The 24,440-nt window shown below is 68.6% G+C and overlaps 6 protein-coding genes across 6 annotated transcripts; 2 read left to right on the top strand and 4 right to left on the bottom strand.

The window, feature by feature from the left end:
- Nucleotides 1-2,036: 2,036 nt before the first annotated feature.
- Nucleotides 2,037-3,563, bottom strand: FA09DRAFT_42080 (hypothetical protein). Its single transcript, XM_025745653.1, has one exon. It carries the CDS (start codon nucleotides 3,439-3,441, stop codon nucleotides 2,314-2,316), a length of 1,128 nt encoding a protein of 375 aa, XP_025597923.1. The 5' UTR covers nucleotides 3,442-3,563; the 3' UTR covers nucleotides 2,037-2,313.
- Nucleotides 3,564-6,624: 3,061 nt separating this feature from the next.
- On the bottom strand, nucleotides 6,625-8,058 carry FA09DRAFT_330306 (PRP38-domain-containing protein). Its single transcript, XM_025742552.1, has 3 exons — nucleotides 7,741-8,058; nucleotides 7,269-7,384; nucleotides 6,625-7,154 (listed from the first exon to the last, which is right to left on the bottom strand). The coding sequence occupies exons 1-3, from the start codon at nucleotides 8,025-8,027 to the stop codon at nucleotides 6,649-6,651; spliced, it is 909 nt and encodes a 302-aa protein (XP_025597922.1). The 5' UTR covers nucleotides 8,028-8,058; the 3' UTR covers nucleotides 6,625-6,648.
- Nucleotides 8,059-8,194: 136 nt separating this feature from the next.
- Nucleotides 8,195-10,131, top strand: FA09DRAFT_330305 (hypothetical protein). Its single transcript, XM_025742551.1, has 2 exons — nucleotides 8,195-9,137; nucleotides 9,195-10,131. Exons 1-2 carry the CDS (start codon nucleotides 8,199-8,201, stop codon nucleotides 9,651-9,653), a joined length of 1,398 nt encoding a protein of 465 aa, XP_025597921.1. The 5' UTR covers nucleotides 8,195-8,198; the 3' UTR covers nucleotides 9,654-10,131.
- Nucleotides 9,692-12,490, bottom strand: FA09DRAFT_330304 (RCC1/BLIP-II). Its single transcript, XM_025742550.1, has 10 exons — nucleotides 12,325-12,490; nucleotides 12,127-12,202; nucleotides 11,586-11,919; nucleotides 11,241-11,376; nucleotides 11,080-11,184; nucleotides 10,958-11,024; nucleotides 10,792-10,902; nucleotides 10,576-10,734; nucleotides 10,272-10,519; nucleotides 9,692-10,218 (listed from the first exon to the last, which is right to left on the bottom strand). The coding sequence occupies exons 1-10, from the start codon at nucleotides 12,356-12,358 to the stop codon at nucleotides 9,851-9,853; spliced, it is 1,638 nt and encodes a 545-aa protein (XP_025597920.1). The 5' UTR covers nucleotides 12,359-12,490; the 3' UTR covers nucleotides 9,692-9,850.
- A 168-nt stretch (nucleotides 12,491-12,658) lies between these two features.
- FA09DRAFT_308829 (hypothetical protein) lies at nucleotides 12,659-16,287 on the top strand. Its single transcript, XM_025740589.1, has 5 exons — nucleotides 12,659-12,924; nucleotides 13,104-14,040; nucleotides 14,096-15,320; nucleotides 15,377-15,564; nucleotides 15,624-16,287. The coding sequence occupies exons 1-5, from the start codon at nucleotides 12,764-12,766 to the stop codon at nucleotides 16,188-16,190; spliced, it is 3,078 nt and encodes a 1,025-aa protein (XP_025597919.1). The 5' UTR covers nucleotides 12,659-12,763; the 3' UTR covers nucleotides 16,191-16,287.
- Nucleotides 16,258-23,258, bottom strand: FA09DRAFT_360957 (hypothetical protein). The gene is made up of 4 exons (XM_025745296.1): nucleotides 22,975-23,258; nucleotides 22,570-22,918; nucleotides 22,173-22,501; nucleotides 16,258-22,115 (listed from the first exon to the last, which is right to left on the bottom strand). The coding sequence occupies exons 1-4, from the start codon at nucleotides 23,015-23,017 to the stop codon at nucleotides 16,324-16,326; spliced, it is 6,513 nt and encodes a 2,170-aa protein (XP_025597918.1). The 5' UTR covers nucleotides 23,018-23,258; the 3' UTR covers nucleotides 16,258-16,323.
- Nucleotides 23,259-24,440: the final 1,182 nt, after the last annotated feature.

Raw genomic sequence — 24,440 nt, 5'->3', positions numbered from 1 at the left:
GAGCAGCGTGCACGCGTGACGAGCGCTAATCTTGCGCTGACGACGAGAGGTACAGGGCCGCACTCGTGCGACGGCGTGGCGTCGAAAGACGATGCGGAGGGCGACCAGACCGATCGCGCGGGCGCAGGAGAGTGCGAGGAGAGAGAGGACGGCGCAAGAGAGGCGAGAGAGGCGAGAGAAAGAGAGACGCCGCAGCGGCTGCCGGCGCTGCGTGTATGCAGCACGCAGGCGAGGATGCGATGCCGCGGCGCGCAGCAGGCAGCAGGCGCCGGAGAGGTGGAGAGGTGGTGGAGAGGGCTGAAGGAGGAGCGAGGGCGAGGCTGTGGGGTTGGGCGGCGCGGCCCCTCGGCGGTGCCTGGGCGGGCCCGGAGCGTGGAGCGGTGGGGCGCAGCGCAGCCGGCAGGCGGGCAGCGGCAGACGCGGCGGGCGTGGAAATGACGCGCCTGCTGACACGCGCGCGTGTTGGCTCGAGGCGGGGCGCAGCGAGAGCGCGGCTGATGGGACGGGGGTGATGAGGAACGGGCGTGCGGTGGTGGGGTGGAGAGATGAGATGGGCGAGGCTGGTGGTTGAAGCTCGGGCTCGACTCGAGCTGGAGCCGGGCGGGCTGGCTTCCACCCAACGGCGGCCGTCGTCCACGCGCGCGGCGAGGCGCTCTGGCGGTGCTCGTGATTCGGGGATGTGTGCGCGCGCGGCGGGCGGTGCGGCCGTGGCAGAGCGAGGCGCCGCCGCGCGCCCTCGGCGGGCGTGCCGCGGCTGCGCTGCGTGTGCTGCTGACCCGGCACTCTCGCGGCGTGCCGCCTCTGCGCGCGCGCCGTGGCGGTACGCCGCACCGCGCCGTGCCGGCGCTGCATCTGCGCGGGCGCACCTCACCCCGACGGCGCTCCGTCGGTCGAGCGCCGCGCGCCGGCACGGGAGCGGCGTGGGCAAGATGTGCGGCCACATGCCGAGGCAGCGCTGCACGCTGAAGCCCCGCCCGCGCCGCACGCCGGGCGCTCTCCTGCCGCTCCCGCAGCCGGCTGTGCGGCGAGCTGCGCCGCCCGCAGCTCCTCCCGTCCGCCGTGCAGCGCAGCGCACATGCGATGGATGGGCACACGCACACCTCGTCCGCCTGAAAGCACACCCCCCTCTCACACGCCCAAGGCACGTGCGCGCAAGTGCGCCTGATGAAGCAAGACGAGCCACCTCCTGAATGTGCCCTGGGCGCGCGAGAGAGGGGCTTGATGGGCGACGCTGGGCGCAAGCGAGTAAATCGAATCCAGATGAGACGAGTCGAAGCGCGGCCCAAGACGAGTCTCGGGTGCGGCTCATGACGACGCGGCCCAAGGAGGGCGAGAGGGCAGGCAGGCCGGCTGAGGCACGCTGCTCCGCCGTGCCCCAGCGCTCCTCACGCGTCAGCCGGGTCCGGCGTCCCTCCGTCGGCTTGCAGCTGCACATAGGGTGCCGTCGAGCTGGCCCGCGCAGCAACCTCACGCTGCCGCCTCCGACGACAGCAGCAGAAGCAGGGACCCGTTCGAGCTCAGCACCGCCAGCAAGCAAGCTCAGCAAGAGGAGGGCAGCAGCTCCCTGCCGCTGCGGGCTGCCTCCTCACTTGCCGCCCCCTCTTTGCCAGCGCGAGGCTGAGTGCGGCGCCAAGTGCTTCTGCGCCGAGGGGTGCCCAAGATAGCACGCTGCGCCTGAGCAGCCGCCCAGATGCAGCCTCACCTGAGGAGTGAGGAGGCGCAGGAGAGCATCTGTACCGTCGTCGACTGCCGGGCCGCCCGGCGAGGAACGTTTACCCTCCTCTCCGCCTCGCGCGTCGGCGCTTCCGCCGCGCTGCGTCCTCCACCTTCCTCATCCTCTCGCCGAGGCCTTGCGCCTGCTCATTCCCCCAAGGGCGCTGTGTGGGCTGAGCAGCACGCCACGCCACGCGGGTCCGTCGCTCTGCATTCGCCCGAGGGTGGCCCACACCCCAGCAAGGTCAGCCGCAGCATGCAGGCGCAGGTGCGGCACAGCGCACAGCAGACACCCGCTGCACGCTGCCGAGGGCGCGCTGCCGCGGCATGGCGGAGCGCCGCTGCGTGCTGCGTCCGCCGCCTGCGTCGCCGAGCTGGAGCGCCACACGAGAGACGCGGCACGCAGCACAGCAGCGCTCACGCTCACGCCGGCGCTCTCGCCGCCAAAATCTCCGTCGCCAGCTCAGAGGCGCTCGTCGGCACCGGCGAGCAGCGCAGGCGGAGCTGGCGTGCTGGCCCAGCCTCTCGACGGGCGCATTCCCGATGCCTTCCACGCGGGCGGTGCGTCCGTCGAAGGCACGGCACCGCACCTCGGGATACTCAGACGGCGGCACCGGCCTCTGCCTCGCGGCGCTCCGAGGTACCGCCTGACCCCGCAGCCGCGTGCGGCCGTGGCGGCCCATGGCTGGCTGGGCTTGCTGGCGGGGCATGGCGGTTGATCTGATTGGCACAGCGGCCTTTCCCGCAGCTCAGGTCGGACGCTGAAGCGCAAGTCACCATGCAGTAGAATGCGGTACAGTACCGGTCCGGCGCCGGGCGCCAGGGGATGGCGTTGGGGCGCGTCCAAACACCTGGATCCAACGGGCCCCGCAACGCTTTGCGGCCGCTCAAGCCTGTCAATCGCCATCTCTTGCATTGCACCCCGGGGTGCTTCAACATCTTTTTCGTCCGTTGCGCTCGCAGGCACGGGCGGGCCTCTGAAGCCCGTCCCGCGCCCTGGCGGGGACGCTTGGGTGTTGCTGCCGCAACGGACGGAGACGCAGCGTGGGGCAGCTCGCGCTTCCCGACGGCGCCCACGCAGCCTCGTTCGCTCCCGGGCTCTTCGAGAACGAGCGACGTGGTGCCAGCGGGCGTCCCGGCTCGTCGCGACGAGGTGCAGCGGAGGCCTCCGGCGAGTACGCCGAGCGTCCATCTTGCAGCCTCCGACATGTGCCCTCGCCGGCCTCTCTTCCGGGGCGCAGCATTCCGGCTTGCCCAATAGACATTCGGCCACGGTCCAAGGCACGCTGCTGCCGCGTGGGGAGTGCCAGCGAGCTGCCGTGGCCGAGGCAAGCCGTGCAAGCCACCTCTTCGGCACGACACGCCTAAAGATTCCCGAGCCCGCCAGTGCCGCCAACCCCGCCGACGTGTGCGGGGCCGGCGTGGCCAAGCTCGGGCGGCAGAAGACCCCGCAGCCGCATGCATTGCGCTTGAGTTGCTGTGCTGGCCTCCGAATACTGTATGGAACATCTGGCCTTCTGCTGGAGCAAGAGGCCGGCGACGCTCGGAATGCAGGCACTGCATGTGTGCAGCACCTGCCCCCGCCCGGTTGACACGGCACAGCGCGTCAGCCGCGTGCTCGCGCTGCCCCACACTCTGACTCGGCCATGCTGCTGCCATGCGAGCGCCGGACGCTGCCCGACCGAGATGCTGCAAGCAGCGAAGCGTTCCTCGCCGACTCGCGCCCATTGACGTCGCTCGATCGCGGCGAGGGGCGCTAAGCACGCGTGTCTGCGTCGCTCTCGGGCGCCAGCGGCTGCACCTTCCCCCGCACTCTGCCTGGTCCGCGTCTCCCCGATGCTCGAGACGGCGTCTACCCAACATGCGATGGCGAAGCGAGAAAGGCAGCGACGACGAGCGCCGGCTCGCCCGGACAACACGGCTCGCCGTGAGCCGGTCTCGGCAGGCGTGCTGCCGAGCAAGACACACTCCGGGCTGCGGCTGCTGCTTCTGCCCGAGGCGACTCTTGCCTGCGGGGCAAGAGCAAGCGCAGGCAGGCATGCGGATGGAAGGCCCGTCCGACGACACATGCGGGCAGCCCGGCTCGTCGTGCGAGAGGCTGACTCGACTCGGCTTGGCTTCGGCACGGGAGATCCAGACCTGCCCGCTGCGGGTGGGTGCGAGCATGAAGTGACTTCCCCGCATCCAGCGCAGTGGGCAGCTTTTTCCATTTTGCACCTCCTCGTCGACGGACCGTCGTGTTTACCCACCCCTCGGGCCGCGACTGCTCTGCGGGCGCCTTCCACGCCGAGCCGCAGCTTCGGCGGCTGCTCTCCTGCGCTGCAGATGCGTCGGCGCTAGGCACGCTGCGTGCATGGGGCTGCGGCTTCTCTCACGCTGCTGCTGTGCTCGCAGCGGCGCGTCCGCGCTACTGCAGCAGCTTCGCTCTCCGCACCGGGGAGCCGGTCCGAGGCGCGCCAATGCGCTGCTCGGCCCACGAGGTGGTGGCAACGACGCCGCGACTGCGGCAAATGGCCCGAGAAGCTCGGCCAGACATTGCACCGCAAGCAGGGTTCTGCCAAGGGGCAACGCACTGCCACCTGCGCATGAGCAGCCTGTTCAGCCGTGCGGGGGTGAGGCGCCAAGCTATCACACACCAGTGCGGGGGCCGCAGCAGCCAGCCGGCCGGGAGGAAGGCTCACCCGTGCGGCTCACTGCTCGCCACCGCCACATGGAACCCCTCGTGCACCCTGCTGCTGCGTGGCAAGGACGGGCCATTGCATTTCGCCCGTCGGCAGTGCTTCTTGGCTTCTCGGGTGCGCGACCCTTGGCGCACCCTGCAGCATTCCATGGGGGCCAGCTCGCTGCAGCGTGCTCTGCAGCCAGCTGCAAGGCGGCCGAACGCACGGAGCGGCGCACACACGCTTCGGTCCGCCTTCCGCGCTCGCACTCTCCGCCAGCGAGGGCTGATAACAGCGCCTCCGACCCGCTGCCTTGGCGGCACTTGCTTCGTCAGCACGACCGCCGGACGCCGTGTGGCGAGCGGTGTGTGAAGGGACCCTGGGGGCTCGGGATGCGCGCACCCTAGGGACCCTGCCACGCTGGCGTTCGCGCTGGAGGCGGAGTCTGGAGCGCACGGCGAGGAAGCTCGCGACTCCGGTCCGACCGCGCGAAGCCCAGGCTTAAACAATTGCGTGCTGTCCATGACGCTCACGCCCCAACGCTTTGCTCCTCAAGGGGGCACGAGCGGAAATTAGTCTTCTGCCTTTAGCAGACGTCATGTGATGCCGTACACCGCTCTCAGCTTGACAATGCGGCACGTGGTGCAACAAGCGAATCGCCTCATCTGCCAGATTGAGCTCAGAAAGGCCAAGCGTCACTGGCCAACGGACGTCACCTCGTTCTGACTCCAGGACGAGAAGCGCTCGTTGTCTGATGACGCGGACGCTTGCGCGGACGAGGCGCGCGAGCATGCTCGGCAGGCTGCGCATAAGTAACGATGCCTCCCCGTTCCGATTAAGCGGGTTCACCGAGGCCAGGTCATTGAGAGGCTCTTTGCTCCAGAATCACAGACACACACTCGATGTGCAAAGATAGATAGAGGCCCGAAGAGGACGGCGAAGAGCGCAATCCGGTTGGACGAGCTCGCGCGACGTGTTCCCACGCCGGCCCGCCGCCCGTGCAACGGGCACCCGTATGTGCGCGCAGCAGGGTGTCTCGTTCTCGGGTTGCTCAGGTCGAGCCTGCTGCTCCTGCACACCACATTGCTGGCTCTGCTGATGCTGAGGAAGTCGCAGCAAGAGTCTCAGCCCGTCTCAGCGCCTGGAAGGCAGCGGAAAGCGAGCAGCAGGGGATCTGGCGATGAGGAAGGACGCTGCCAAGTACGTTGGTGCTTGTGCCTTCGACCTACTGCTGATGCCTCTCGACGGCAGACTCGCACGGGCGCCGCCGCGGCTGTACCAGTAGAGCTCTGGCAGCAAATATTCGCACAAATCGGCACTACATCAGATGCACTGAGTCTTGCAGCCGCCTGCCAGCAGCTCAGGGCCGCTCTTAAGTCGATGGTCCGTGGCACCATCGCGAGACGGCTCGCGCGAGGCTGAGCCATCACCTTCCATCAGCCAGAGCAGTACTTCATCGAGCTCGAGCGCAAGCAGCTTGACAGCGTAGCAAGTCCACGGAGACATGAACACGCTTGCCGCACTTGCCGATCATGGGGCCTGATCCGCAACGTAGCGCGCTGGGAAGACCTGATGGACAGGCATCCCGGACAGCGCATCGAGATCGACTTGCATCGTCATGCCCGATGCCACAAATGCCTGACCGACGAGCGAGAGCTGTTCATCGCTGCCACTACCTGCTACACTCGCTACACGATCTCGCGCGAGACTGGGCGCTGGCGCAGAATTCCGCCGTCGGACTTTCAGTATACGCTGCTGTGCCAGAGCTGCCTCGACAGGGAGGTGAGCAAGCTCCCTGTGGGCGTCGAAATGAGACTAATTTGACGCTGTACACACTCGCAGATCGCGAGCACAGGCTCTTTCTCTCAGCCCTGCACAGAGCGGGTCATCGAGCGCTTCAAACGCGACCACCGCGATCACGACCTGCTTGAGCGGCAAGACTATCTCTGGGAGCACGCCGACCGGCAGTTCTTCGCGAGACTGCCCCCTGAGGACGCTGGCAAGCTGCCTGTGCGGTGAGTGAAGTTGCACAGGAGATGTGCGGGCCTGCGCTGATGCTTTTGCTCAGCCACTGGATGTGGTGCAGGCATCCAACGCTCGACCCAGCATACAGGCGTCTGGTCCTGTCTCGGCACGACGAAAGTACCATGACACCTCAGCCAGCTCATCCGCGCCGCGAGCGATGGAGGCGGACAGCAGCAGTCGCCCTGTAGCCGGCTCTCGATCTTGTCACGGCTCGCTTCAAGCGCACATTGCCGCAAAGAGGTGACATTGCTCAAGACCGTTCCGGCGAGCGCGTCGGGCTTCGACTGACGAAACCAGGCTGCGGACTCCTTGAAGGGCTGCGGCTCACATAGCCCGGCGCCGGACTCTTGGAGGGGCTGCGACTGACATAGCCGCCCTTCTCGCTGCCGCTGGGCGTTGGCGAGCGACTGACGAAGCGCTCCTGGTCCGACTCTTCTTGCGAGACGTACTCCTCCTCCTCGACATCTTCCACACCCCTCGGCCCGCTCTTCGTGTCGCGGATCTTCCGTGCCCGCTCTGCTCTCCGCGCCTTGTCTTCTCGTGCCTCCCGCACCGAGTCGTCCGACTCCTCGCCGCCCGAGCCTTCAGCTCGCGCCAGCAGGGCATCCTCTAGCCGCGAGGCGCGCGGTGCGAGGCCTTCGCCCTCTTCCAGCACGTCTCGCCGCGTCAGACGCGGCAGGATCAGGTCGGCTACGCGCTCCTCCGTCAACAGCGAGTCGACGAACTCGTCCATGTGTGTTATCCGATATGATCCGCCTGCGGGAAGAGGGCTCAATCAGCGGCCGCACCAGGGGCGATCAAGCGCACGAGCGGACGATCAGGGCGTTCTTGCTCGCCGCTGATGCTGGTCGCGTCGGGCATGAGACTCACTCATGTCTCGCCATCGCAGCTTGCGATAGTCGTTGAGCATGGGCTCGAGCACCTCGTATACCTCGAGCGATGGGAATGTCATGCGCACGTACATCGCAGCCAGCGCTCGTAGGTATCTGAGAGAAGCGCACAAATGTCAGACGTGAGGTCGGCAAGCACGTCAGGCGACGGGCGCCAGAGTGATGCATTCAGAGCTCGAGAGGCCTCGTTGCTTCTCGTACGCCAAGCGTGAGGCTTCAGAGGCCGGTTGCTCAGTCGTGTGAAGCCAGCCAAGCGTGGCCCGCTTCTCGTTACGCTCGCCCTACCGCAATAGGTCATCTAGGCCGCATGATCTCTGCACCGGTCCCGCAGGGCCCGATCTGCAGTAATAGGCCCTTCCTAGCGCGGCGACATAACCTCTCGCTGCCTCTCGCGCCCTTGCTGTGTCCCGCGCCGCATCTCACTCCTCGCACAGCCAGCTCGCGGCACTCACTTGAACTCGGGCGCTGCTATGTACTCGAGAATGATGGCACGCGCCGGCTGCAGCTGCAGCAGCTTGAGCAGCAGGCAGAGAAACGGGCTGGGCCGCTGCGCGCCGTACGAGCCGCCGATGTACGGCAGGCGCGCGGCGACGGGCACGATGCTGGCAGCGGTGAGGGCGAAGCAGTGCTCCTTCCAGTAGGGCGAGTCGTAGATGCGGGCGCGCACGACCTTCTCAACGAGGTGCTGCGGGTTGGTGCCGCGCACGTTGAGTGCGCCCTTGAGCGTCTGGTTCGCCATGGCTGCAGCGTGTGGGAGGAAGACGTGGACGGAAGGCAGGAGTGGAGGCACGCGATGCACAAAGATGCAGCGGCGGCACGTCGCGCCTCTGCTTCACGCGGCCGCCGCCGCGCCGCGCCGCGTCACTTCGCCTCGCGCCGCGCCTGCACTTCCTTCCTCACCACCACCATCATGCCGCCGCCTCGCCGTGCCTTCGGCGGCGACTCCGAATCGGGCTCGGACTCGGACGGCGGGCGCCGCTCGTCGCATGCGCGCACCGAGGCCGTCGTTGGCTTCTCGTCGCGCGGCGCCCTCTCGGGCCGCCCGTCGCCGCCGCGCGCCGGACCTAAGACGGTGCCGCTGCAGGGCGACTCGGACTGGGTCGCGGCCCGCAAGCGCCGCCTCAACCTCGAGCGCCATGCGGCCGAGCTTGGCAGCCTCACCTCCATGCGCCGCCCGGGCCAGCTCGGCCCGGCACCGCCGCGCGAAGGCGCAGCCAGCAGCGCCGGTAGCACCCGCATTGGCGACGAGCCGCAGCGCGTCGGCCTGGTAAAGCGGGCGCCGCGCAGTCCACCACGAACTCGCGAGGAAGAGGAGGAGCGCGAGATCGAGGCGCTTCAGGCGGCTGCCGCTGCCGCCGCCGGTCCTGGCGACGCTACACCGCCTGCCTCTCGCTCAGGCCTCACGCCGCCTCCAGACCTCGATGCCGAGGCGCGTGCTGCGCTTCTCTCGGGCGCCGGCATCGAGTTCGCCGAGAGCGGCCCGGAGCGAGTCATTGCCCTAGATGAGGCTGCTGCGACGCGCGCAGACGTCGCCACGCGGCCCGACGTGCCGACGCTCGACGACTACAAGGCGATGCCCGTGTCTGAGATCGGCGCTGCAATGCTGCGTGGCATGGGCTGGCGCGAGGGTCAGGGCGGCGGCCGCAACCACCAAGGACCCATTCATGCGCCCGAGGTCAAGAAGCGTGCCGCGCTGCTCGGTCTCGGCGCCAAGGAGCGCAAGGTCGACGATGCTGCGCCTGCACGAGGCAAGGGTAAGCCGCCGCCGCGTCCCGATCGCAGATACGTGCCAGTTGTGCAGCGCGGCGGACCCAGCGCAAGCGGTAGCTCAACACCGCAAGAGCGTGCAGTGAGTTCAGACCAGGTGCCTGCGTGTGACCGCTTCGCTGACCAGGCCTGCTCCTAGATCGTCGACTCGCGCAGCTCCAGCCCTGGCTCGTCGCGCCGGCGCGATGAGCGCAACGGCGAGCGCGACCGCTACCGCGACAAGGACCGCGAGTCGGACCGGTATCGCGACAGAGACGACGGGAGGGACAGGGAGAAGGAGCGGGACCGGCGGCGGGCAGAAGACGATGGCAGGGACAGACGACGGGACGGCGAACGCGAGCGCCATCGAGAGCGCGAGCGCGACGACGGCCGTTCTGGGCGCTCGGAGCGCGACCGTGTCCGCGAGCGCTCGCCGCGCTCGGATCGCGACGGCGACTCAAAGCGGCGCCGGCACGAGGACGACTACTCGCGCCGCGATCGCGACGAGCGCTATCGCCGGGAAGGCAGCTCGCGCGATAACGGCGAGCGTAGGGAACGAGAGTCTGGCAGCCGCTACGAGCGCGACGACCGCGGCGAGAGCAGCCGGCGGCACGCATAGAGCGCAGCGAATGACACACCTGCGCATCCGCGACACTCGACGTTGCAGATGTCCTAGATTTGCCGGCTGCTTTGCAGGTGAAGGAACGGAGGGTGCTAGAGTACAGGGAGGCAGCGCAGTGCAGAGGTTCGGACGGGAAGCATGGGGTGCGGACGGCCTGCGAGGCCGGGCGCAACTTTGTCGCGCTGTTGAGCTCTTCACTTGCGCTTCTTTGCGGGCGTCCGGCCCTTGGCGCGCTTGCTGGACGCATCATCATCCTCGTCGTCCTCCACCTTGCGCTTTGAGCCGCCGTCGGCGAGCTTGCCGCCAGGCTCCAGGTAGCCCGCGGCGCCAGCGTCGGCGATGCAGTCGGGGCAGTGCCACTCGCCCTCGGGCACCTCGCTGAGCGGCGGCTCGAGGCACGCCAGGTGCCGCGGGTTCTCGCACTTCTCGCACTCGAGCAGCGCATCTTCTGGCCCGCGCGCAGACTCCTCGCGGCCGCAGCGCTTGCACAGGTCAGAGCTGTCAACGAGTTCAGGGAAGCGCGGCAGGTCCGAGTATGCGTCGCCCATGTTGCGCACGACGTCTGCTCAGGCGCGTCAGTCGGAGCAGAGCCCGCCCACGCGCCATCGTGCTCACAGAAAGTCGTGTTCTGCGCAGCGCCGACGTCCAGCACAGCAATGCGGTCGAGCGTCTCGCATCGTTGCGGCTTCGTCGCGCTCTTGGGCTTGCCGAGGCCCACGCCCAGCTCGCCGTTGTTGGCGCCCTGGCCCCAGCAGACGTTCATCGTCGCCTCCTGCGGGCCCGTGTTGGCCGTCTCGAGCTCGCGTGCCGTCACCAGCAGCGTCACGCCGCCGAGCGCGGCATTGAGGCAGTGCACGCCCATGCTGTGGGTGCGGAGTCAGCGCCCATGCACATTGTCAGAGCGCAAAGCCAGACTCACAGCTCCTGCAGATACTTGAACGTCATGTAGCCCTGGCCAGCACCGCCGTCGCCGGACGTCTTCCACTTGCCCGCGACGTAGTACATAGCCTGTCCGTCAATCACTGCGCTGCACGTCGGGCCAGCGAAGACAGCCGTGGCGCGCGTCATCGTGTTGTCACTGGGCGCGTCGACGGATGAGCTGCGTGGAACAGAGACTCCGACACGGCACACTCACCGCGCGAACTGCGTGACCAGCTGCGGAACAAGCACGTCGTGCTGCGTGCCCGTGCCTAGCCGTCCGTAGCCGCCAAAGCCCCAGACGTACACGTAGCCGTTGTCCTCCAGGCTGTCGAGCGCAGCGTCAGCCTGGGCAGCTGCGTCTCAGCTGCGCCTGCACTCACGCAATCGAGTGCTGCTGGCCGCAAGCGATCTGCACAATCTTCTTGTCCGCCAGCGCACGGACCAGGGCTTTGTGCCTGCATGTCAGCGTTGCAACGGGCTGGAGCGCTGCAGATGTGCTCACTCGGCTCAGAGTACGTGGCGAAGGCCAGCTTGTTGGCGCTGACGAAGTGCTCGCCCGTCTTGCCGTTGCCCAGCTGGCCCTTCTCGGACGAGCCCATGGCGTACACTATCGGCAGAGCGTTGAGCGTGCAGGCGCGATGCAGCGTACCCTGCCGCACTCACCCTTGCCCGAGCGCGTCAAGATCAGGCTGAAGCCCAGACCGCACGACACGGCCACGGCGCCGTCCTTCTCCTTCGTGTAAGCAGCCCCATCGATGCGCTTGAAGCGCAGGATGTCTCCCAGCTTGTCCTGTCCGCACTGAGGAGCGTTCCAGATCGCGCAAGCGTGCTAACGTGTCAGCAAAGCGCGACAGAGAAGACGATCGCTTGCGTCTCCTCGATGACAGCCGTGCCCCGACTGAACTCGACGTTTGGCCATAGAATGCCTGCAGAGCCGAACTTCTCGCGTCTCCTCCGCGTCACCGCCCCATCTGTGCCCCAACGCGCAACCTGATCCCAGCCACTCACCTGTCCCAGCTTGTTGTCGCCCGCCGAGTACACCGCGCCGGCAGCCGTGACGAGCAGCGTGTGGGTGCGTCCCGTGGCCGCATACACGATGTGGCCGTCCTCGCCCTCCGGCAGCGGCGGCTCAAAGTCGCCGGGCGCCAGCATGTGCGGCACGTGCAGCGCGGGGCGCGCCGCCGCGTCGACGCCGCACTGGCCGCGCTCGTTGCGGCCCAGCATCCAGGCACGGCCATCGACGGCGAGGAAGACGGAGTGCGACGAGGAGTGAGAGGTAAAGACGCGCGTGATGCGGATGTTGGAGAGCGCGCGGAGGATGTGCGGCGAGTGCAGGTCGGGCCTGTGCGGCGGGGCGGGTGAGTGGAGGCCCGGACACCGCGAGCCCAAAATGGCAGCACTTGGCGCGGCGACGAAGCCGTTGGCTGATCCTTGCCTTCGAGTCCAAGCAGAGCGCTGATTCGCTTCTGGACCACCAGACATGCTGTTCCTCGACCGCAACTCCTCTGTGGCCTCGCTCGCACCCCCTGCTTCGCCATGCGTCACTCACGCAGCCTCGTTGACCACCTTGGGGCCCGTCGGCTTGCGGCCTAGGTTCGGCCAGTCGGTGCCGCCGGCGATGAGCACTGCGACAAGCCACAGAGTCAGCAGCGTGCTCCCCGAGGGTCTCTGGGTGATGCCGCGGCGAGCACCGCACAGGCGCTCGCCGCGAATGTCGTGTGCGCTGCTGGGCCACGCGCTCACTCACCTCGGCCCCACTGGGGCAGCGAGCTGCTGGGCATGGCGCGGTGCAGCGCGGACGCGCGAGCTATGAATGTGTAGCTGAGTAGAGTCGCAGGCGCTGCTGTGCTGTGCCGCCGCTGGAAGGTATGTCGCGCGGGCAGGCGAAAGCGGGGATGGGGCGGGTGTTGGACCTGCTGGGCGCGCGCTGGCGCTGCTGGGGCCAGGACGCGCCGCGACGCGCCGCTCCCACGCTGCCCCGCCTGGCTGGCTTCCAGGCGTCACGTGCGGGACCCCTTGCCAGCACCGCACGGACGTACGTGCCCTCCGCTCGCGCGGCTGCTGGCACGCTTCGCCTCGCACCACCACGACCTCCTCTCCTTCTCCCACACGCACCTGCAGCCCAGCCATCGCCTCCTCCCTCGGCTCGCACACCCTCCTTTGCACTCTCCAGCCCGCCGCGCGTCATGCTGCACGGCGCCGAGTGGCTCGGCAAGAAGTACGCGTCGCTGGCGTCGGCCGGCGGCGCACAGAAGCAGGGCCTCGCCAACACCCTCGACACGCTCGCCGCACGCCTCGTGCGCCGCCCCGACGCCGAGCTGCCCGATGTGCAGGATCGCAAGGCTGCGTGAGTGGGCCGGACGCATGGCCGAGCTGGGCCATAGAGGGAGCACAGCAGCTTCGCGGCCCGGTGCGCGGTGCGGAGCCCACACGCGCTCTGCCGCTGCTGCTGCTGCTGCTCTGCGCAGCACTGTCTGAGCCCTTCTCACTGCCATGCGTGACTTCAGGCTGACACCATGTCCACAGTGTCCTTGCGCTCAAGGGCCTGGCGCGCGACCACCCGCAGGAGGTCGGCACGCGGGCGCTGCCGGCGCTGCTCGAGACGCTGCAGCGCGACACGCTCTCGGAGCGCGGCGTCGAGGACGAGATCGCGCGTGCCGTGCTCGAGGCACTGCTGGCCATCGTCGACGCACCCAACGCCGAGCCATCGCGGCCGGCGTCGCTGCCGCCGCACGCGCTCACCCACATCGACGCCATCCTTGCCCGTCCGGCGCCGCTGCACGCCCTGCTGCCCCTGCTCTCGCCGGCGCGCTCCTTCTATACCCGCTTCGCCGCGCTGCAGCTGCTCGCAACGCTGACGCGCTGGCGCGCTCCCAGCGTGCAGGAGCACCTCCTCACCGCTCCCGGCGGCTGCGGCGCCGTGCTGCAGTGCCTCGCAGAGGGCAGCGGCTCGTCGTCTGAAATCGTGCGCAACGAGGCGTTGCTCCTGCTGCCCCGCCTCGTGGACAGCAACGCCGACATCCAGAAGCTCGTCGCCTTCGAAGGCGCCTTTGAGAAGCTGATCGATGTCGTTGCAGCCGAGGGGCGCATCGAAGGCGGCCTGCTCGTGCAGGACGCGCTCGAGGGCCTCGAGAGTCTGCTGCGATGGAACGTCTCGAACCAGAACTACTTCCGCGAGACGCTCTCCGTGCCGCTGCTGGCGCCGCTGCTCTACTTTCCAGCCCCGCCGCCGGCCACCGGCTTCTCGTCGCGCGCCGCCGAGCAGGAGCACGCCCGCCAGCTCGAGGCCTTTGCCTTCCAGTCGTGGGACGATGAGGAGGTCATGCCTGACGGGGCTGATGGCGTAGAGCCGCCAAAGGCGCTGCGCGCTGATGACGGGCAGAAGGCGCGCAACGCCGCGCTCGTGCTTGGCATTGCGCGGCTGCTGGTCGAGGGTCAGGGCGAGGGACGTCGGGCGAACCAGGTGAGCCTTTCGCAGCGACACAAGCATGAAGGGCTGGACTGACCTCGCTTCACAGAACGCGCTTCTGAACGCAGGCTTCACCCGCTGCCTGCTCGAGCTGGCGCTTGCGTCGACCGCGCCGCTAGGACTCAAGGCGCAGGCGCTGAGCGTCCTGACGTCGCTGCTGCACTCGTCGCGGGCGAACCAGGACCTTCTCTCTTCGCTTCTCATCTGCCCACTGCTCGCTGTCGACGCTCCCCCAGCAGAGGAGGGCGCTCCTCCGGCGCCGCTGGTCTCCTACACTCGCCTGCCAGCTCGGCCTGCCGTGCTCGTGCTCATCGATGCGGCCATCTCTGGCGCGCCGCCAGCTGTGCTGCGCCAGTCGAGCGCTCCCGCTGCGCTGGCATTCCGCACCGCCGCTCTCGGCGCCTTCGACGCCTTCGTCGCCGACAACCTGGACGCGCGCCACAGCATCATCGCGGGCATGGTGCCTGATGCCGAGGAGCAGGCACCTAGCGCCGGCGTGCTGCTGCTCAACAACCTGGCGCAGTTCCCTTCCGCGCCGCCTTCGGGTCGCTTCGACGCCTACCGCTCGCTCTTCTCAGCGCTGCTCTTCTCCTCGCTCGTGCGCGGCAGCGAGACTGCAAAGGGCTTGGCGCGCGAGATCCGCTTCGGCGCCGAGGGCAAGGTTGTGGGCCGCAACGCCCAGCCTGATGCCGACGACGACGAGGTCAGCCTGCTGCACGTGCTCGTCGGCAACCTCATGCTCTCGGAGCGCGAGCGCGGCGAGGCCATTCGACGCGAGCGCAACGCCACTGCTGGCGCAGGAGCTCCTCCAGCCGATCTCGGCGGCCTGCCGAGCAGCACGGACTGGACGCGCATTGCCGTCGGCTACCTCTCGCTGCTTGCACAGTGGCTCTGGGACTCTCCGGCAAGCGTCGCAGATCTACTCTCGGAGAGCTCAAACGTGCAGACGCTCGTGCAGCCCGCGGCTCAGAGCGGCGGCGGTGTCGATGCGCTCGTGGCTTCGCTCTGTGCACTCGTGCTGGGCGTGGCGTACGAGTTCGCGCCGCACGACAATGCCGAGTGCGTCACACGCGCCACGATGCACCCCTTGCTCGTCTCGCGCATTGGCACCGACCAGTTCGCCGCGCGCCTGGCGCGCCTCCGCGATGATGTGCGCATCAAGGAGACCTCGCCGGATACCTTTGAGACTGTGGCAGCTGCTCTGGCCGGCGAGGTGGGCGAGGAGGGCATCTGGTTCGACTGGCCGTTCGTCGAGTGGCTCAAGAACAACTTCGGTATGTGGCGAAGAACGAGCGCTGCGTGGCCTCCTGGCTGATCCGCTCGCCCACAGTTCGCGTGCAAAAGTCGATCACCATCGACCCGGCATCCTCCTCAGAGACGCTGGCTGCTGCGCCGGCAGAGCTGCTGGATGCACAGCGGCAAGCTGAGCAGCTCCGCGATACCGCCTCGCGGCAAGCTCGCGAGCTGGAGGCGCTCGAGGCACGGCTAGCTGAGCTCACGCGGGTGGCCGAAGAGGAGGTGAGCCGAGTCGAAGTCAGACAGGACGAGCCGGTCAGTTGCTGACCCTCTCTGCGCAGCGCAATGCTCTCACGACGCAGCTCGCTGCCCTGACCGCGGAGCGCGAGGCGGCCGCTGCGAGCAACGCAAGCAACGCGACGCCGCAAGCCGATCTCGAGGCCGCCCTGGCCGACGCACAACGAGCAAAGGCTGATGCCCAGCAAGACGCTGCTGCCGCGCGAGAGGCCGAGGAGCAAGCTCGCCAGGCAGCTGCTGCAGCGGAGGCAGCCCTCGGCGCAGCCACGAGCCGGACAGCAGAGGTCGAGGCCCGTGCAACAGAGGCTCAGAGCCTCGCCCAAGCAGCCGAGGCTCGCGCAGCGGAGGCTGAGGCGCGCGCGGCGGCCGCACAGGCGGAGGCTGCAGCACGGCCAGCGCCAGTCGCAGCTCCGGCCGCTGCCGCCGCAGAGCCGGAGGAGGACGGCGCGCGGTCACGCTCCGAGCTCGAGAAAGAGCTCGAGGACCTGCTGGTCCTCCTCGACGACCTCACGCAGAAGCGCGTCGCTGACAAGGCCAAGATGCGCGCAGCCAATCTGGAGGTCAGCGACGACGAGGCAGACGACGACGACGACGATGAGGACGACGAGTGACGGACGTGGCTCGAGCAATGCCATGGCAGTCACCGGAGCCCACGTGTGTGACAGGCGCTTCACTCGAGGAAGAGGCAGAAATCATGGCAGTTCTATGGACGGGTTGCGGGAAGGACATGAACGAAGCACGAGTCTAGGAAGAGAGGGAGGCCAGCAGCGCCTGGCGGGCCTCGGGCGAGAGGGCGGCGAAGGATGCGCGCACAGCGTCGCTGCGCAGCTCGTCGGCCTTGGCCGCGATGGCAGTCTGCTTGCTGGCGATGAGGTCGATGAGCTGCTGCTCGTCGGCGTCGCCGAGGCCGGTCTGGAGGGTCTCCTCGAGCAGCGCCCGGGCGGCCGTGACCTCGAGCGAGGGCTTGGCGGCGCGCAGCACGGCGATGGCGTCGAACTCGGCGATGCGCAGGCTGAGGCGGCGGTAGAAGTAGCGGCGCGCGTCGTTCCAGGCGAAGGCGCTGCGGATCGAGCCGACGGCCAGCATGCGGCCCGAGCGGTCGTGCAGGTCGGCAAAGGCCGAGGCGATCGAGTTGGTCACGCCCGACATCTTCTTCTCGTGCTCGGCGAGTGCCGCGCGGTCGCCGCTGCGCACCAGCTCGGCGGCACGCGGGTCGACGCGGTGGAGCATCTTGCGCTGCGCCTCGGGGCGGAACTTGACGTCGACGATACCGGCGGGCTCGAGCACACCGGCGCGCGAGTCGGTGTCGGCCGTGAGCTCCATGGCGCCGTCGGCGTTGATGGACGCGTCGACGACGACGAAGGCACCACCACGCAGCTCGCCGCGCGGCGGAATGTGGATGAAGGCCGGCTGCTTGAAGGCCGAGAGGGCGTGCACGATGTCCGAGCCGCGCTTGAGCACGGCCGCGAACATCTCGGCGGCACCGCCGGAGAAGCCACGGACGTTGGCGAGCATGAGCAGCGGCAGGCGCTCGCGGTTGAGGTCCTCGATGAACGACGCCGTCTTGGCCGACGAGTCAGAGCCCCAGACCTGGCCGGGTGCCACGACGCGCTGCTCGCGGCTGTCCTCGAAGGCCGGGTCGGCAGGGATGACGTGCTCGGTGGTGCGCGTCTCGAAGCAGACGATGCCGATCGGGATGCCGCCGATGCGGCCGCGGCCCACGACGACGGAGGCCGCCCAGCCAGCGAGCGTCTCGGTCCACGAGCCGGCGTCGAGCAGACCAGCGGCGGCCTCGGGACCCGACGTGCCCGTGAGCAGCAGGCGCGGGTCGTACGGCGCGGCCGGCGGGTAGTAGGCGACGTCACGGTCCCAGCTGTCGGCGCTGGGCATGCGCGGCAGCGGCGACGAGCTCGTGGCCGGCACGTACGAGAGCCAGCGCACGGCGGCACGCACGGCGGCCAGGTCGTCCGGCACGCTGAGATGCGTGATGCCGTTGCGGTACATGATCTGCGGGCCACCGAGCTGCAGGTTGGAGGTGTACACCTCGCGGCCGAGCAGCTTGTTGAGTGCCTGGTAGCCCGTCAGGATCATGGGCGAGCCCTCGACCTGGATGACACGCTCGCCGAGACGCGCGAGGTAGGCACCGATGCCGACCGAGCGGCCCGTGATGATCGTCGCGGTGAAGATCTCGTCGCGGGCGCGCGACGTCTCGCCGGCAATGAGGCCGGAGCCGGAGAGGCACTCGACACCGAGGCCCTCCTGCATGCCGATGATGTCGGTGATGACGTGGTGCACGACGCCGTCGCGCTCGCGGCGCTCGGTGATGACACTGTCGGACGCCTTGCGCTCGGCGAGCGTGGCCAGGCCCGCGTCGTCGAGGTAGAGGTACTCGAAGCCCTTGTCCGGGTCATCGTCGACGAACTTGGCGAGGAAGAGGTCGAGCGGCTCGCTGGCGAGGCCAATGCGAGCTCCCGAGTTGGCGGAGATGTACAGGCGCGGCACACCCATCTGGCGCGCAAGGCGCGACGCGGCGGCGAAGAAGCGGTCCTCGGCCGGGCCGAAGGAGCCGGCCTGGAACGTCACGTCATTGGCGATCATGACGACCTGGCGGCCCTGCGGGTACTCGGGCGTGAGCAGCTCCATGAGCCAGGCGACCATGCCGATGTTGTTCGTGCCGGGCGCGCGCTTGACCTGGCGCAGCTCGCCCGTCTTCTCGTCGAGCACGAGCTCGGCGAGCGAGCGGATCGGCTCGCTGGGGTACTTGGACGCGTGCTGCTTCCACGCGGCGCGCAGCGACTGGCGCAGCACATCGACGAAGTCGTAGGCGAACGTCGTCTGCAGCGCGTGGGCGCGCGAGCGGCGCGACTGCAGCGCGACCTTGGTCGTGTACGGCTGGTGCGCGTCCTGCATGTGCAGCGTCGCCGGCGTCGCCGGGCCGGCGATGTTCTTGAGCAGCGTGTGGCCGTCGTCGGTCACGACCTCCTCGTACGCCTCGTAGCGCACGACGAAGCCCGTCTCGTTGGTGACGAACGCGCGGATGGCCGTGGGCGTCGAGCCCGACTTGCCCTGCATGACGAAGCGCAGCTCGGCGCCCGTGATGCGCAGGCGGAAGAAGCGCGCGCCGTGGCGGTCGATGAAGCCGGCGAGCGCCTTCTGGATGTCGGCAAGCGTGATATCGAGCGTGTAGATGAACGACATGAAGATCTGCGACGCGTCGGCGGTGCGGTACTCGGGCTTGCCGAGCGCGACCTCGAGCACGTTGAGAATGTCGCTGACGATGCGGTCCGAGGCGGACACGAGGTAGTCGGCGACGCTGCCCGTGATGAGGCGGCCGGGGCGCACGAGGCTGCGCACGAAGAAGCGCGTGTCCGTCGGGTTCGCCTTGCCGCGCGCAAAGTACAGGTGGATCGTCGACGACGTCACCGGCACGGGCGTGATCTCGAAGTTCTGCGTCAGACGGTCGAGCTCGAGCTGGAAGGCCAGCGCCGGCTCGATGTTGCGGATCGCCTTCTCCTCTGCCCAGGCACCGTCGGCGGGGCGCAGCGTCGTGTACCACGGGTATGCGCCGGGCGAGCAGTGCATGAAGGTGATGCGGCGCACACCGGCGGCGGCAATCTCCTTGGTGAAGCGGTTCGTCCAGCTGGCGAACGCCGCGCGCGCCTGCTCGTCTCCGACGTCCGGGTCGTCCGTGACGGCGATGTTGAGCACGTTGATGGGCGACTCGCTGTGGGGCTTGAAGTACTTGAGCGCGCGCGGAAGCACGTCGCGCAGGTCCTCAATCGTCGTGCAGGACGTCATCACACCCTGGCGCAGCGCAGCGCCGCCGCGCGACGTGCTGTTGCTCTCGCCACCGGCAGCGACGAGGTCACCGACCGACGTCTGGCGCTCGGCCTTCGGGCGGCCGTGCACGGGCAGCTGGAAGTTCCAGCTGAGCACGGCGCGCTCGTCGGCGTCGAAGTCCTCGACGGCATACTTGAAGCCGAGCACGTCGTAGGCACGGTACGCGCGCATGATGTACGTCACGAGCGACGCAAAGGCCAGGTGCACGGCCTTGGCGCCGAAGAACGAGTGCAGCACGTCGTACACGGTGTACTGGCTGTCGGTGAGCTCGCGCAGCACGGCGAGGTGCGGCTCGTGGAACTCGCCGGCGCCGCCGTACGTAGCCGACTGCACGGAGGTGCGCAGGATGCTCTCCATCTGCGCCTGGCGCTCGGCCAGGCTGGGCAGGTCGCGCGACATGGACACCTCGCGCGCCTTGAGCGCCACGGGCGCGGTGCTCTTGCCCTGCAGCGAGGCGAGGCTCTGCAGCACCTTGTGCATCTGGTCGCCGCCGCCGTTGGCGCCGTGCGACAGGTTGCTCTTGACGTACTTGTCGAGCACGGCCAGCAGCAGCGCGTTCTTGGCGGCAATGCCGTTGTGCGAGATCTGCATGGCGAGCACCTTGTCGAGGTCGCCGTCAGCCTCCTGGCGCAGCGTGAGCACGACGTCGGCCTCGCCGGTGAAGCGCGACTCGATGTCGTAGTACTGCTGCAGCAGGCCGGCGAGGATGGAGGAGGCGTACGACTTGGTGCCGTGCGAGTAGGCCTCGAACACGGTCATGAGCGGCGAGAGCGCCGTCGTGACCTGCTGAGCAACGGCCGAGTTGACGTTGTCGCGCACGAAGTTCTCGCTCAGCTTGCGCAGGCGCGCAGCCGGGAACTCGGCGCCCTTGGCCGAGGCGGCGTCGATCGTGGAGCGCACGACCTCCTCGAGCTTGGCGGGAATGCGGCCCGAGAGCGTCGAGAGGATCTGCAGCGCTTGGCCGTAGGGCGTCTCGTTCTGCGCCATAACGTCGAAGAGCTCATCGAGGCTCGGCTGCCAGAGGCGGTCGAAGCCGGCGAGCACGTCCTGCAGCACCGAGAGCGCGTAGTCGTAGCGCTGGTGCGGCTTGGCACCGACAACGACGGGCAGGCCCATCTCGGGCAGGCGGCCGGTGAAGGGCGTCGCCTGCACGACGCGCGACGGGTCGTCGAGCGTGAGGATGCCGAGCAGCTCGCCCGAGGCGACGGTGACGCCGGGCGCGCGCAGCCAGGTGATGGTGCCGTCCTCGGCGGCGGTGATGGGCAGGAGCATCTTCATGATCTCCAGCTCGCACAGCGGCTGGCCGGCCTTGACCTTGGAGCCCGAGGCGGCGAGCAGCGAGACGAGCTTGCCGGGCGACGGGCTCTTGAGCTGGCTCGGGTCCACCTCGTTCTCGATGAGCGCCGTCTTCTGGTTGATCATGACGCGCAGCGCCGCGGCGTCCTGCTGCCAGTACACCGTGTGGCTCTTGCCGCCGAGCTTCATCAGCACGCCGCCGTCGGACAGCGGCTGCAGGTCGACGAGCACGCGCTGGCCCTTGAGGAAGAGCGCGTACGAGTTCTTGCTCGCGCGATTGCCCGCCCACGCGTACTTCTCGCCCATGTAGACGAACTCGAGCTGGAAGAACGTCTTGATCGTGTCCTTGGGCGGCACCTGGCCCTTGGACAGAATGGCGCTGTACGCCGCCTCGCAGTCGCAGCTGGCGAGGTAGCACTTGACCGCCGCCGCGGCGATCACGGCCACGGCCTGCGGCGGGCGCTCGGCGGTGAAGCGCTGCGTGATGAGCGAGTCGAGCCAGCCCGTGGTGAAGTTGTTCTGCGTAAACTCGCTCGTCTCGAGCAGGCGCAGCAGGAACTCGTTGGTGTTCTTGAACTCGCCGCGGATGTTGAGGTCCTTGAGCGCGAGGATCATCTGGTTGCGCGCGTCGCTGCGGTCCGTGCCGAAGGCGAAGATGTGGCCGAACTGCGAGTCGGCAAACTCGTGCAGGCCGCCGGTGCCGCCGATGGAGAAGTAGCCCCAGCAGTTGCCCGAGCCCTTGAAGTTGATCTCGCTGACCGTGCCCATGCTCGGGCGGAAGCCCTCGGCGGCGTCCTCGGCCGTGATGCGGCAGGCGACGACGTGACCGCGCGGCTGCGGCTTGCGCTGCTTCTTGAACGACTCGGGGTCCGCGAACTCAAAGTCGATGCTCTCGGCGCCGCGCGGGTCCATGCCGTAGAGCGTGCGGATGTCGCGGATGCGGTACAGCGGGATGCCCATGGCCACCTGCAGCTGCGCGGCGGGGATGTTGACGCCCGAGACCATCTCCGTCGTCGGATGCTCGACCTGTAGACGCGGGTTGAGCTCCAGGAAGCTGAACTCGCCCGTGTCGGGCGAGTAGAGCCACTCGACGGTGCCAGCCGACACGTAGCCGACAAGCTTGGCGAGGCGCACGGCGGCCTTCTCCATGGCGTCGCGCGCCTCCTCGGGCGCAATCGTCACGGGCGCCTCCTCGATGATCTTCTGGTGGCGGCGCTGCACCGAGCAGTCGCGGCCGAAGATGCTGATCGCGTTGCCGTACTGGTCGGCGAGCAGCTGCACCTCGAGGTGGCGCGCCTTGCCGGCCAGCTTCATCACGAAGACGGGCGAGCCGGGCACCTCGCCGAGCACGGCGTTGTAAAATTGCCGGAAGTTGTCGGCGCTGGCGCACATGCGAATGCCTGAGAACAGCGCGCGTGTGAGCTCTGCGCGGCTGCCGCCGCTCAGCTAGCACTCACCCTTGCCGCCGCCGCCCTCGGACGCCTTGATCATGACGGGGTAGCCGATGGTCTCGGCCTTTTCGAGGCCCTCCTCGGCCGAGTGGATGCAGGCGCGCTGGTACACCTCGTCCGAGACGGTCAGGAAGCCCTGCTCGCTCATGATCGTGTCCTTGACGCCCGTGCCGGACCAGGGCATGCACGGCACGTCGGCGTGCTGCGCGACGATCGTCGACGAGATCTTGTCGCCGAGCGAGCGCATGGCCGAGCCCGGCGGGCCGATGAAGATGATCTTCTGCGCCGAGGCGGCGAGCGACTCGGGCAGCCGCGGGTTCTCGGACGCGTGGCCCCTGGGGAGAGAGGCGTTAGCGCGCTGTGCGGCGCTGCCACTCTGCAGCACGCGCCGCGCTGCACTCACCAGCCGGCCCACACGGCGTGCACGTTCATGCGCTCCGCAATGTCGACGATGAGGTCGACGTTGGCATAGTTGTTGTTGTTGGAGCCGCCGGGCACCTCGACGTACTGGTCGGCCATGCGGATGTAGTCGGCGTTGATCTTGAGGTCCTCGGGCGTCGCCATGACGACAAACTCGACGGCGCGCTCATCACCAAACGTCTCGTACGCCCACTTGCGGATCGAGCGAATCTCCTTGACGGCGGCAATGCCGTTGTTGCAGATGAGCACCTTGGTGATGACCGTGTGGCCGCCCTGCTTGCGCACGAACTCGGAGACCGCGCTGCTCGGCGCCGTCTCGAGCGAGTGGCCGCCTGTGTGGAGGGTGAGTGAGTGAGTGCGCGGCGGCTACACTGCGCGCAGGACGCACCGATGAAGTGCTTCACCGCATAGTGCTCAGCGCTGAGCGTCATGCTGGGCAAGGTGTGGGTTGCGCAGGCGCAGTAGAGGGTGCAGCGGCCGCAGTGCCAGGCGGGGTCGCGCGGGGGGCAGCAGAGAGCCGGCACGGGCTAGTGTGCTGGCACAGACGGAGCAGGGGTTCGTGACGAGGAGCAGGTGACGGAAGACCGAGGTGACAGGGAGCGCAGAGAGAACGTCTAGGGCCGGCGGCGACGTGGATGTGGAGTGTCGGCGCGCGGGGCGGGGGGTGGTGCGGAGAGGTGAGGACGGGTGGTGGTGGTGGTGGGTGGGAGAGAGGCGCAGCGAGCGGCGAGGACGAGAAGGAGCGGTGCCAGCGCAGAGCGGCGAGCGGCGAGCAGCTCCACACCCAGTTCGAACGAGGCAAGAGGCACGCCGAGAGAGGGCCGCGAAGGTGCAGCAGCCGGCGCAGGCCCCGCTCGGCCGCACCCGCGGCGTGCCTGCCGCTGCGCCGTGCACCGCTGCCGACGCCGGCCGCCTGTCTCTTGCGCCTGTCCGCGATGCGCCGAGCCGCCGCCGCCGCCGCAGACGTTGGCCGCAGCGCTGTGTGCGTGCCTTGTCCTCAGCCTCGTCCCGATCATGGTTCGGTTTGCGGCAGGCGGCGGCGGCGGGCGCAGGCGGCCGGATGCCGCGGGTGGGTGTGCTTCTCGCCTGCCCCAAGAAAGCGCGCCCGCAGGCGGCGTGCCTGTGCGGGCGCGGCGCGCGGCGCAGCCACTCGACTTGCGCCGCCTGCCGCGGGGTTCGCTGCCGCGCCCTGACGCCGCCGCCGCCTTCGTCCCCGTCCCTCGAGCAACGGCAGCCTTGAAGCTCGTTCATCGAGCAGCATGCAGCAGCAAATCTGCAACAAGCAGCACCTGCAGCGGTGCGCAAGCCGGAGCCTCGCGGGCCGACAGCGGGCCGCAAGGCTGCCTTGTGTCCGCGCCCTCGCGCCGCGTGACGTCTGCGAGGGGTCCTCAACTCTGACCGCAAGCTGGGCCCAGCTGCACGCTTGCTTCTGCCGCCCACGCCGCCTCCACAGAGGGCTGCGTTCCACCTCGCCCAGCATCACCGGCTACGAGCCAGACGCTCAGAGAGTGGAGCGAGTGAGCGACAAGCATCGCATGAAGAATGCCCTCAAGCAGCGCAGCTCCACTTGCTCGCCGAGAAGAACCGCGAGGCCGGCCGCGAGTGCTGCTCAGGTGCCCCAACGGCCTTGGCGCCGAGTGCGCGCCTGGCGCAAAAAATGTCAGGCACCGGGTGGCCCGAGCGTTTCCCCAACACGTGGCGCAGCGCTCGCGCGTTGTGTTGGGCGCGGCGGCCGCGCGCTGTCCGCCGATCGGCCATGGGGGTCAGGCGAGAACATTCCCGGGCACCACCTCCTTCTCCCCACCCCTGCCGCCGGGCACGCAGACAGCTCACACACGCAGCAGCAGGGCCGTG

This window comes from Tilletiopsis washingtonensis (genome assembly GCF_003144115.1).
Source record: "Tilletiopsis washingtonensis strain MCA 4186 unplaced genomic scaffold FA09scaffold_12, whole genome shotgun sequence".
Taxonomy (NCBI): domain Eukaryota; kingdom Fungi; phylum Basidiomycota; class Exobasidiomycetes; order Entylomatales; genus Tilletiopsis; species Tilletiopsis washingtonensis.
The sequence above is the reverse complement of the archived record's forward strand: the minus strand, read 5'-3'. Positions and strand labels throughout refer to the sequence as shown.